Consider the following 12602-nt stretch of genomic DNA (forward strand, 5'->3'; position numbering starts at 1 on the left):
ACACCACTTCCCTTCCAGTCTCAAAGTCAGGGACATAACAGTTTTGGCTGGCAGTATTGTGTGGGCCACAAGAAGGAGAGAAAAAAAATAACTGTTCTTTGAGTTGAAACCTTCCAGCTGGAGACAGAAAAGGTGGAAAATAGAAAGAGGCATTTGCCAGGACAACCGAGGAGAGCAAGGAGAACTTATGACTGAGCAAAAAGTGTGTTGTTGGATAAAGGAGTGAGTCAATCATACAGAGAGAAAGGAGGCAAGAAAGTGCTGGAGAAGAAAATGAAACACAAAGAGAGGAAGAATCAGCAATTGAGCAAGTCGAGGGGAGCAACAAGGAAGGAGTGAAAGAGTGTGAGGAGGAGAAGTTAAGAGAGCGAAATTGTAAAATACAGAAAAAAGGAAAGAAATAAAGAAATAAAGTAGAGAAGCGCCAGCAGCTGGACTTCTGCTAATTCAGCACTTTCACAAATCAATGCCACTTGAGGAGTACAATCCGCACCCTGAGCTCAGCTCGACACATCAGTGAGACTGTAGGCGTGTTTGTGTGTAAGTGTGCGTGTGCCTGGAGGGTTGATGATGTTGGTGTGGGGTCGTCCACAGTAGTCCACGTTAAGGTCCAGTAATGTGTTAATTTATAACTCTATCACCCCGGATGCCTGCATTATCCATCTGTGTCACACGCTAGGCCTGCTATATCTATCATCCAGAGGGGAAAAATGGCGAGTCCAGAGAGATTAAGCCACCGGTCGCACAATTTCTTCTTTTTTCCCTTCTTTCTTTTCCCTTTAGCCTTATCTATTGCATCCTTCCACGCCCCTCTCCCTTTATCCTCAGCTCCCCAGGTCAGGGTGATCAATTAGGGCTTGACAGACTTCTCAGTCCTGTCTGACCACTGGAGCTCCAGAGGCCCTGCAGACATCACTATCTACCCAGAGACGAAGCACTTATACTGGGCTTTAACACCCTCTCTTTCTCCTGGCCCTGGAGGCCTGTAAGGATGGCTGTTTGGATATCAGTGATCAGAGATTGAATTACACTTCCCCATGACCTTAGTGAACATAAAGCGTGTCATCACTTGCAGCAGATTGACGAAACAGATTGTAATAATAAAGAACGTAAATGTGTGTGTGTGAGCTGAGAGGACAAAAATGTTGTCTGTTTGAAAAGACCCTTGACGCATATAAGTCAGTGACACATAACCCAGTCTGTCATAACACTGCGGGAGCTGTAATTTTACAGGTTTCCACCACCACTTCTGGGCAATAATGTTGATATTTCCATAAAATATTATGTAGCAGGAAAGTATACTTTTCTCCTGTTGACGCAATGTATTAAGGTTGTCAAAACATGCAAACAACATACTGTATTTCTTGAGTAACATGGCTCTGCGTGTGTGTGTGTGTGTGTGTGTGTGTGTGTGTGTGTGTGTGTTTGTTAGTTTGTGCGGGTGGCTCATGCTCTCTTTGTCAGTAGCAGCAGGCACTAATAACACACAGGGGGAAATGATCAATACTCACCCTCTCTATTCAATTTCACAACATCACTACTATCACCGGACACAAACACACACACACATGCACATAAACTCAGGCATACATTTTGACGTATAATACACCGACGTGAATGTAAAACAAAGAGCCTTTGACTCACAGATGTTGCCAGAGGGCTGGCTAAAGCAGGAGAATTGGCTTTGGTGTAAATGCGAGCAATGCATTAATATTTATTTTGTTAGAAATACTCCCCTCTATCCTAGGAGATAGGTAGTGAACATGAGATACTGAGGCTGAAGGAGGGGTGGGGTGTGTGTGTGTGTGTGTGTGTGTGTGTGTGTGTGTGTGTGTGTGGGGAGATAGAGATAGGGGGGGATAGGAAAGACAAGCAGGCAATTCCACCTTTAAAGAGTGGAGAGTCATCACGAGAGGAGAAAGGGAATCTGCCCATTAAGACTAAGTGGATGTCTATTAGATCATGGAGGTAAGGAGGTGGGCATTTACCATCAGTCCAACTCACAAACAACCTTGTCTGCCCCTGGACCATGCCAACGACTGTGAGTGTAATGCACAGCAATCGCGTTGACATCATTTAAAGTTTCTCATAAAGTTTTTTTAAATAAATGGCTCTCTAAACTCTAAAGAAAATTTATTCATTCTTCATTTAAAATTATTTACTCTGAGAGTGTCTGCCAGGGACATCACCTCTGCGAAAATGAAGGCAATTAAAAGACTATCAAAGTCACCACCCAGTCCTATGAGATCAAACAAACCCTGTGCCCTCTTTCTACTTCTCTCCCTGTCTGTCCCCTTTGCTCTACCCCCTCTCCCCCTTCTTCCCCAGTGTAACCCCCCCCCCCCCATTCTTATCACTGCAGTACAGTTAATCCTCCCTCTCTCCTCCTCCTACCATCGGGGCGTCCCTCAGGGGGTACACGAGAGGCTAAAAGGAGGGAGCACATTTGCCACTTGCCTGCGACACATAATACGGAGCAGGCAATCAACTTTGGCTTGACATGTATTTGCTCATCTCTGGGACACACACACGCACGCACTCCCTTCCCCTTCCCCCCCCCCACCACTGCTGGGAAATGAAGGGTGAGGGTGGGGGTTGGAGAGAGGGAGGGAAGTAGGGGGAGCCTAAATTAACACTTGACATTCAATACGGTCAGGTCCTTAATTGGCCGGGGCCTTCCTGAGAAGGCAATTTTCTATTCCCCAAACTGCCCCCGCACTGCGCCATGTGCCAGTGTCATCTGTGTATGTATGTCTACGTGTGTGTGTGTGTGTGTGTGTGTGTGTGTGTGTGTGTGTGTGTGTGTTTGAGTGTTTGAGGAAGAGAGAAATTGCATCTGTGTGTAAGTATGTGCCAGAAAAAAAAACTGAGACAATGAGTGTATGCATATATCTGCGTGTGGCTGTGTGTGTGTGTGTGTGTGTGTGTGTGTGTGTGTGTGTGTTTGAGCCCGGGCCCTGTCCTGAGAGAGGCCCTCTGGTCCCTTCCCTCTCTCTAATGAGGCTGGATGAATTAGCGCTACGTGACATGATTTGAACAGCGGTGCCCCTCTCCCCCCTCTCTCCCACCCTCCTCTTTGTCCTTCTCCCCTCCTCATCCCCTGCTCTTTTTTTTCTTAAAGCAGTGACAGGCATCTGGTGGCCGAAAAAATGCCAGGAGCAACCCCACGGCTCTGGCTTTTGTGCGTGATGCTGCTGCTTTATACCACGCATATACACTCAAACACACCTAGACCTTACACACACACACACAATGAAACACTTTCGTCTTCCTTCCGTTCCTTTTCCACTTACACACGCAGACTCACTTGCACTTCCCTTTGGATCCAGTTGCAGTTGATGTTATTACAGCTTTCAACCTGAGAGGTATTAGGCTTCCTTTAACAGATCTGACAGCATTTACAACACAGGCAAGTCGACGCCTCTAATCACCTCTGTGACTTCAGCCTATTATCAATTGATCTCAAAGAGAGTCTCCTCCTCACCTTCTGACTGATGCACAAGCTGCCGGCCCCTTTTCCTCTCCTTTGTCATAATGCGCTATCTTTCTTTGCTGCTGCATCCAGTAAACTTGACTGCTCTTTAAGTGCTCTCATTTCACCTTTTTACTGCAATAAATCTTTTGCTTATGATATTTGTATTATTTATGTCATTGAGTTATATCTGGTTGCCAATTGATTAGGCTCAAAGGATCACCTTTGCCCTCATGAGGCACCGTTTTAGCCACAATCAAGATGCTAAATTTATCAGCTTTATGGTCGTGCAGAAAAATAGCAGTAAATCTGGGTGATAAATCCCTCGTTGCAACCCTTTACAAATCTAAACTGATCAACAAGCTGTGAAGTAATGGCCTGGATAAAGGAAACAAAAGCTCCAGATTTTTTTTTGTGTTTTTGTATTTGGAGGAAACATATCAAATGGATTAAATGCCATAAAATATTAAATGCCAGTCAGAGTCACACACATCATGCAGAAAACAGTGCTCCAACAAAGCACTTAACGCTGAGTGCGTTTCCCGACAATGGAAGAGGCAGCTCAGGTCATTTACAGGGAAAACATCAACATGGAGAAAGCAAGTATACACGTGTGTGTGTGTGTGTGTGTGTGTGTGTGTGTGTGTGTATGTGTGCCTACACAAATGTGTGTGTGTGTGTGTGTCAACAACACATCTTTTAACACACTGAAAAACAGAGCTTTTTTCTTTACAAGAATTCTCACTTTGTCCCGTTTTAAAAGGCTGAAACCGTCACTTCAATCACACAATGAATGTCACAAGGGGTGGACGGCCAACAATGTGTGGTGCCAGAGGTCATGCATGGTGGCCTCCCACCCCTGGCTGGATGCCGCGGATACAGGGTCAGACCAATTGATGTGTATCACAGTAGGCTAATTAGATCATTTGTGACTTAATTGACAATATAGATTGTTCGAAAGTGAAGCGCAATGCTGCTCAATATGTGATCGGCTCACATGCAGAGAGGTCAATTCAGCAGTGTGAACAGGTATGCACAGTGACAACACACAATGCCTTTCCCATCCAGCCCACACACACTGTGGTATTTCATTGCACTGCGTATATACACACAACACATACTCACAAAAACAAAAAGCCACCCAGAGTCTCAGTTTGCCAGAAAAACACGAGCTGTGGGATGCCAAGGCAGCTGCATTTAACAGTGGCCATTAAATGTTATTAATCCAACAGCGCAAACATCTTTACAAAGTCAGCAGAGAGCACAAACAAACGCTTACACATGTTGCTTTAACACTTTGCTCACAACAAAAAGTAGCTAATGAGTTTAGACTTACGTTTTTTCAGAGAGTTAAAATGACAAGTTAGGAAGAAATTTACACATGAAGAAGTATAAAAAAAGACATAATAGGAGTGTGTGAAAGCAGGTATCTTTGCCTGGAGGACTGTGTGTGTGTGTGTGTGTGTGTGTGTGTGTGTGTGTGTGTTGGCTACAAGCCTACCACAGCCTGTACCATTAGCCTCCCTTCTCCAGAACCTCCCTAAAATCCTCCCTGGGCCTCTAGCAATCAAATCACAACGGCAAGCTGGAGACGGAACAGAACAGAGCGGAGAAATAGACGAAGAGTAAAACATGGAAGAGAGAAAGAAATGATACAGAAAATAGTGGGGTGGGGGGGGAACCTCTCTTGTCCTTGCCCACACACACACACACACACACACACACAAAAGCCACAGAGTTCAACGTATACATTAAGAGATGTAACATATGTATTCTTGCCTGTGTGCACACAAGTTCTCCTCACACTGTTACCTGTTGGAAAACCATTTTCTTTGCACAACAACTTTGGTAATTTGCCAGCACATCGAAAATGTACAGTACAGACACACACACACACACACACACACACACACACACACACACACACACACACACAAACAAACAGTACAACGGATTAGCAGAAGAAAGAGATGGAGTCAACTGTGAGCCCTGAACAAAATTACCATAATTATCCATAACCATAAATAAGCCTGATGATGGTGATGGTTTTAACAATAATAATAGCAATTCACCCTGAGTGCTTTTTCAAATAACAGTGACAGCATTAGCCCACCGCCAACAGAAAAATGAAAGGCTCGGTGCCTTGAGAGCTCTTCTTCGCTGCCACTGCTGATGGGGCAAATTGGCAGGCAGAGCGAGCAGACAGGGGTCCTTAAGACGGATGTAAAAATAGTAGGCTGTCGATTTGCCCGTTGCTCTGGCGCAGCTCCAACGATAACAAAATAACAGGAGTTGAGGAATAACAGGAAAAGGGAGAAGCCGTGGTGAAAGTTTGCCCAAGTTCCTGTCACTTAGCACAGGTCACACCTAATGTCACCTTCCTCTGGATACAGGACGGGAAAGAACAGCCTCTCACAACAATGTCTCTGCCATATGGCCATGTCTTAAAATACTACAGCACAATATATATATATGTTTCCTCTGACTCTCTCCTTCTCTTTTCACTTAAGTCAATTATGTGTGATGATCCTCGCTGCTGGTGGCGATCTCTGGGTCACCAAAGCCAACATGGGCCCCTCCTAGCTCTCAACACCCCCTCGACCCCGGGTACTGCCACTTCACATTCACTCTCACACACACACACACACACACACACACACACACACACACAGGGAAGACACAATTATACTTCAACCCTTTCATAACTGCCTAGACCTTGGTGACAGCTGCTGCATTCCTACCGTGTGTGTGTGTGTGTGTGTGTGTGTGTGTGTGTGTGTGTGTGTGTGTGTGTGTTGCTGCCCTGGCCCGCTGCTTATGTCCCCCTCATTAGCCAGTGGCGGGGTGGTGACATCCTGAGCGACTGGCCCTTCAAACACACACTTCCTCTTCACACCGCCGACTTCTCCCCACTGCAGGAAACTACCCAAACACAAATAACTAACAGCTCTCTTTTGGAAGAAGAAATTTAGAAAATTAAAGAAGGAAAAACAGAGTATAAAGTGTTCAGTTGCTTAAACAGCCATCAGCAGAAAAAAAGGAAAAGCAGTAGTGGGAGAGAAAAGTATACATATTTGATTAAACTAAAATATATCCAATGAATCTGCAAAAACAAACAAAATGTGAAAAAAATATGAAGAGAAAATGTACAATTTTCCATACAATTAGTATGTATTTCTTCTATTTGGAATATTATACATCATTTTCTCAGTGCCGCGAGGGTCTAATCACAAACACAAGGCTAAGTTTATTAAACCCCATATTCGTCTGCCACACTGAACACTATATTAATTTAAAACAACTCAAACCAGCCAAAAATGCCACGTGAATTTCCTTAATGTCACATGCTGAGATTTCTATTCAGAATACCACTTTATTGATTATTTTGTGGATAGCAACTCGCATAACAGTAAATAAAAAAAAAAGGAAATACATATTGTATTTCTTTCCTTTCGCATGCACATGCCCACACAGGACTAAAAGAAGTCCCTGGGAAAATCTCAGCTATAGTAGATTTCACCACTCAGCTCTCTGATAAGAGCAGAGCAGATGGCTTTGCATTACTATCGTTCCTCTACACTCGCACACATTCAGAACGCACAGCACGCTGCCCTGCCAGGCATATGATAAAGAAAGCCTTTTGACTTTCATGATAGCATCTCTACGTTCTGTATCCTCCCCATTATTGGGCATTCACCATGGCAGTAAGGCGGTCGTCTCCTCAGGAAAAACAAAAAACAGCTGACATGGAACCCGTGAGTGATGCTCACATGGTGCTTATTGATCGCTGATTGCCCCGGGTCTCGCACACAGAGTCAGGGTCAGTGCTTACCCATAACACTGGTCCTGCAGGGCATTACTGCACGGCTACAGAGGTTACTGTATGACCGGGGACACACATGATCATGGTTATGTGTAGGGGGGGATTATTTATTTTTTTGGCAGTTCATGCATGTACTATAAAGATAAAAGGATAAAAATTGAATTTTATAAAAAGCATATTATAGTAAGAAATGGTGAGGCAAAATAATGAGAACGGCGGGGTCTGCATGAGGAGTCATATTGACGGGTTTCCTCAACAGTCTGACATTTTAATACTCAACAAAACCACACAAAAAATGATGGAATTAAAATTATGGAAATTGTTTTTTATCCACTTAAACATAATACTGTTAAAATGTACTGTAGATGTAACAGAGAAATGTAACAGGGAAACAAATTATATTATTGTTTCTTCAGATTTCAATAAAAATGAAAGGACATGCTTGGTGGCAAGCAAATAAAAACAGATTTAAGAAAGCCAGTTAAAAGTTAAAAGTAAAAATGTTGTGGACGTCATATCTCCCTAGTTGGTGCCTGGGTAAATATAGTGGGGACCACGGCATGAATGGGACCTTGTACATCCTCCTACTCCGTCAAACTAGATGGGTTCTTAATGGTACGCACACACACACACACACACACACACACACACACACACACACACACACACACACACACACACACACACACACACACATATACAGTAAATATACAAGTTACTGCAGCCACCTTCCCACTCAATCTTACTCTTCCATTTCTGTGCTCTCTCTTGCAAGAATAATGCTGCCTTCAGGAAACACTCACATCATCATTACTGCATATGCACAAAGACACAAAGAGAGATGCCCGCTGACAGACACCACAGTGGCCTTTCTCAGCGCTGCTTATGTTATCTTTTCCCTTTAAAAAGGCCAGTAGCAATAATTGCATTAAACAGTGTAAGAGCAAACTAAAACTTTACAGTGAGGGACAGGTGCTATTGGATTTGTTGTGGTCAAGAAGTAGCTTTAAACCTTCTCCAATCAGGCTGATTGAGAGGCACACCCAGTCACTTCCTCTTATTGAAAAAACAATGTGCTCCTTCTGACACTTGTCCTTGTGTCTTATTATGAGTGTTAATCCTAACGCCCATAGTGGCCCTTTGTTACACAGGTTCGATCTCAAAAGCCCTTTCTTTAAAGACAGTAGCTTTAGAATAAAACAATGTGATTTAGCATGTGGAGGACTGGTGGTGGAGATACAGTTTTAGGTAGGAAAGATAGTTGAGAAGAAGAGAGAGAAAAGGAGAGGGGTGAGGTGTGGGGAATAAGAAGAGGAAGGAAAAGCGAGTGAGAGAAGAAGAGGCAGTGAGAGACAGAGACGTAGTAGAAGAAGAAAAAGAAAAGTAGTAATGGGGGAAGTGGTGCGTGTCTTTTCTGCAAATCTCCTCTTTCACCTCTGCTCTCCTCCAGCTCTCCAGCCAAGGCCAGCCAAGAGACACTTCACCTCGCACCCACACACACATGGAACCAGAGCCAACACACTCAGAGGGAGAGGACACACACCCACAAAACTGCTCTCTCTCGCTCTCTCTCTCTCTCTCACACACACTGACACACAACAGGCATATGAGTCTTTAGCCACCCACTCAGAAAAATAAATGGCAATAGCACAGACACAAACGTCTTAACGCACAAACTTCAGTGTCAGAGCACACAAACACACACACACATGACACCAGATACATGTACGTATAGGCATCCATATGCTCTGTGTGCAACGACCCATCAAAGACAGACGTGGAAATAATAACAGTTGAGTGTAACGACACACACATACACACACACACACACACACACACATTCACTGACTGTGGATAATTCTACACATATGCATCAAATCACTGCCTCCCAGTCCCACACTATGGCAAGAAGCAATGCATATGCACCACATATGCATGCAACATGCCTGTACCCCACTGTGTAAAACAACGTGTGTGCGCACACACACACACACACACACACACACACACACACACTTACCACTGTAAGTGTATCAGTGTGTTAATAGGCAGATTAGCGCGTTCTGTGACCTGCACTGAAGAGGATAATATCAACTTCATTTTTTCAGTCAGACACAACAAAGCAGAGCATGTTATTCCACTAATACGTCTGTCATCATGTGCAGAGAGCTAACAGCATTCAGAGGTTTAACACACACAGACAGAATTGTATAGGCTGCACTTCATTGACGAAATATATAAATAAGGGAAAATCAACCAGTATGACTGCAAAACTGAACCAAACAAAAAGTTTAAACATGACACAAGACATGAGAAAATATTAAGAACTAAAGCCAGACTTTAGAAATATTTAGGATGGATTTCTTCTTTTATGTAAATAACTATAAAGCCAACACATTTTATATTATTAATGCCCAAATGCCTGTACGATGTTTAACAATTTGATACTTTATTAAAAACAGACATTTTAAACGTATCACCGCACCGTTTTTCTTTTCATTAAGGTGGGAAAAAAAATGAACATTATTTATAAAAAAAATATAAATATAGATTTTATTACAATCCTTTTTACAGCATTTTATCTTAATTGAATAGTTTTTAAGGATGTTAAATTTGCAAATGCATGATGTGAGGGAAAGGAAAAAAATGCATGCTTGTGGGTCAGGTTTCAATTTCAAATTCAAATAATTATTTTTAGAAACAGGCAAAATGCATGTAAAATTTAAAGAATGCATTATTATGTATATTATTATTATTATTAATATTTATATTATTATTGTCTAAAATTCAGCATCTATTTTATAGGCCTATGTCCACATTATAAAGCCTTGTTTTGCTATGTGTGAGATGGAGCAGACAGAAGCAAGCTGTAATGCCACTGTACCTCTTCTAGGTCTCGGCCCATAGTCGACCTGTCGCACTTCAAAGGAAGCCGCGTTACAGCACCCTTGTAAAAAGAAAAGGAAGAGGCCATTTTAGAGATAGTTTTAGATTGAAGACATACCATGATTTATTTTCTCTCTCTCTCCGAGCTCTGCTGTAAGACTGGGTGGCAGACCAGATCATCGGGTGGAGGTTAAGGCACATATTTCTTTACAAGCTTTTCTAATCCTTGAGTGGTTCGCACATTCCTCCGACTTGAAGCGGGAAAGAAAATGATAAATAAATACAAGAGACGCGGCCTGCGGCTGCTGTATTGTGGAGGAATCATCCCTGATGAACCAATTAGGCTCCTAGTATCACTTAACTCCGGGGTTTTCGACTTGCAAGGGTCGATATTCATAGCCACGCATGTACAGCAGCGGGTCAATTAAGGCTCCAAATATTATCACTCCGTAATGGCTGGGAAATAATTCAACTCCTAATTAATGTTTGTATTTTTTTGTTTCCATGAAAAAACAATTGTGAAAGTTCCCTCCTGCAGTGTTTTGTAAACTGTGCACCGGTTTCTGAAGATTAGGAAGCTGAGAAAATAGGCAGTATTTATCGAATCCATTTCATTGATTTCATTTAAATTGCCTGCTGTTCGTGTTGTTTCCGGTTGACACTCGCGTAGATTATGAAGGTAGTGAATCTACTGCTACGTGGCTTGGAAGAAAAAAAAGTTTCTCCAAAGATTAAAAGCATATTAAGGCCTGTTATGAAAGGTGTAAATGACTCGCTGGCAGCTGTTCCTTAATCGCCACTGTTGTTAAATTCGTTAGTTTAGAGAAACGCGCAATAATAAAAAGCGATAGCATGTAGATATGTTATCAATATGCAATCTTAACTCCCCAAACCTAATAAAACATAAGAAAAATGATTTAATTCACCTCTGTTTTTCATCTGTTTCTCCAATTTGTAACAGCATCCCCTCTAGCCAAATATTCTGGGGGAAATGTTTCATTGTCTTGAAAACATCTAGTAAATATGGAAATACATGAATTTATTAATTCTGAAATAGATACAAGTAGGCTACAGCCGAAATATAAAATACATGGAAATGTCTTGAACGCAGGAATCAATCAAAAAAGAAAATCAATAAATTCTGAGGATGACATTCGTTCTTAAATTGACATGTATTTTATTTAGGTCATTTTCTTTACGCTGGTGGAGACAGGTGCTGCTTTTTATGTCTTGATTGTTATAAAACACCGCGAAGAGAAGAAAAAAACCCATCAGATCTCCTGATTGATAATTTGATAATTAAAATCTCCGCTTTACTTTCTTTACTTTCATCAGTCATGATGTTTATACAGCGAGATGATCAGACACCTGCTGTAAACCATCAGCTTATTTACGTCATTTCAATCCCGGCAGGAAAATGTCTGCATTCATGTTAAAGTGCTATTTTCTTATTTCTAAAGCCTTGCCTTGTGTGTGTGTGTGTGTGTGTGTGTGTGTGTGTGTGTGTGTGTGTGTGTGTGTGTGCGTGCGTGCGTGTGTGTGTGTGTGTGTGTGTGTGTGTGTGTGCGCGCGCGCGTGTGTGTGTGTATGTTTTACAAGGAATGTCTAAAGTATTGCCAAATGTTTGGGCTTGCTGATGCCCTGCTATTCACCACATGCAGCCGCATATCTCCTAAACGCACTGCGTCTCCATCGATCAGATGGAAATATAATTTGGACTAACAACGATAAAATACCGCATCCCTCGTGTCACCTAGTTGATCTTTAAGGGAGATAGTGGAGATTTTGAAACACAAGCCCATAACGCATTTCTCTCCTCCAACACCCCAGGGTGCGCCAGCCTCGGCAAACACAAAGTCATTATCGGTTAGATTCCAAGAAGGCGAGTCTGTCAAGGAACAGGCTTCCTTCGGAGAATTTATGTCATGCCTACTAAACATGGGAAGATGTCTTCTAAGTGGTGCGAGGAAGGATAAATAACAGCGAGTCCCTCAGCTGATTATATTGAAACAACGGTGCGCATTTGTAAAAAGGACTGGGGATGCAAACGTGGGGTCCCAGCAGATGTTGAGCGCAGGGGCCCATCCACCTGCTTCATACCGGGAGATGAGGAGAGAAGAAGAGCGCTCTCCTCTCTGTACACACCCGGCTCTTCCAATAAACGTATCAATACTTTGTAGCCTATAATCGTTTCTTTAGGAACATTTAAGGACAGGGGCTTGTAATAAACAATAGGCCTAATAATAAAGATGTTGAATGAAAAGAGCAGGGATGCAATTCATTTAAAAAAATAAGTCATCTTTGGTAGATATATGGCTGTGAAGTGAAATGCAGAAAAGGATTTTTTTTTGTTTCATTAAGAAACACAACAATATCGAAGTTACATATAGATGTTTTAGTCTCAACACACCCTTACCCTTT

The 12602-nt window shown here is 42.4% G+C and overlaps 1 protein-coding gene across 4 annotated transcripts in view; it reads right to left on the reverse strand.

The window, feature by feature from the left end:
• bnc2 (basonuclin 2) overlaps positions 1-12602 on the reverse strand; it is a 168027-nt gene that overhangs the window by 77875 nt on the left and 77550 nt on the right. For 3 of the 4 annotated variants that reach the window (XM_036000074.1, XM_036000075.1, XM_036000076.1), the window contains exon 3: positions 10180-10242. The exons of the other annotated variant lie outside the window; for it this stretch is intronic. In XM_036000074.1, coding sequence (XP_035855967.1) covers positions 10180-10242 — 63 coding nt within the window. The remainder of the gene's footprint in view (positions 1-10179; positions 10243-12602) is intronic. 4 annotated transcript variants of the gene reach the window in all.

Source organism: Sander lucioperca, chromosome 4, assembly GCF_008315115.2.
Source record: "Sander lucioperca isolate FBNREF2018 chromosome 4, SLUC_FBN_1.2, whole genome shotgun sequence".
Lineage (NCBI taxonomy): Eukaryota > Metazoa > Chordata > Actinopteri > Perciformes > Percidae > Sander > Sander lucioperca.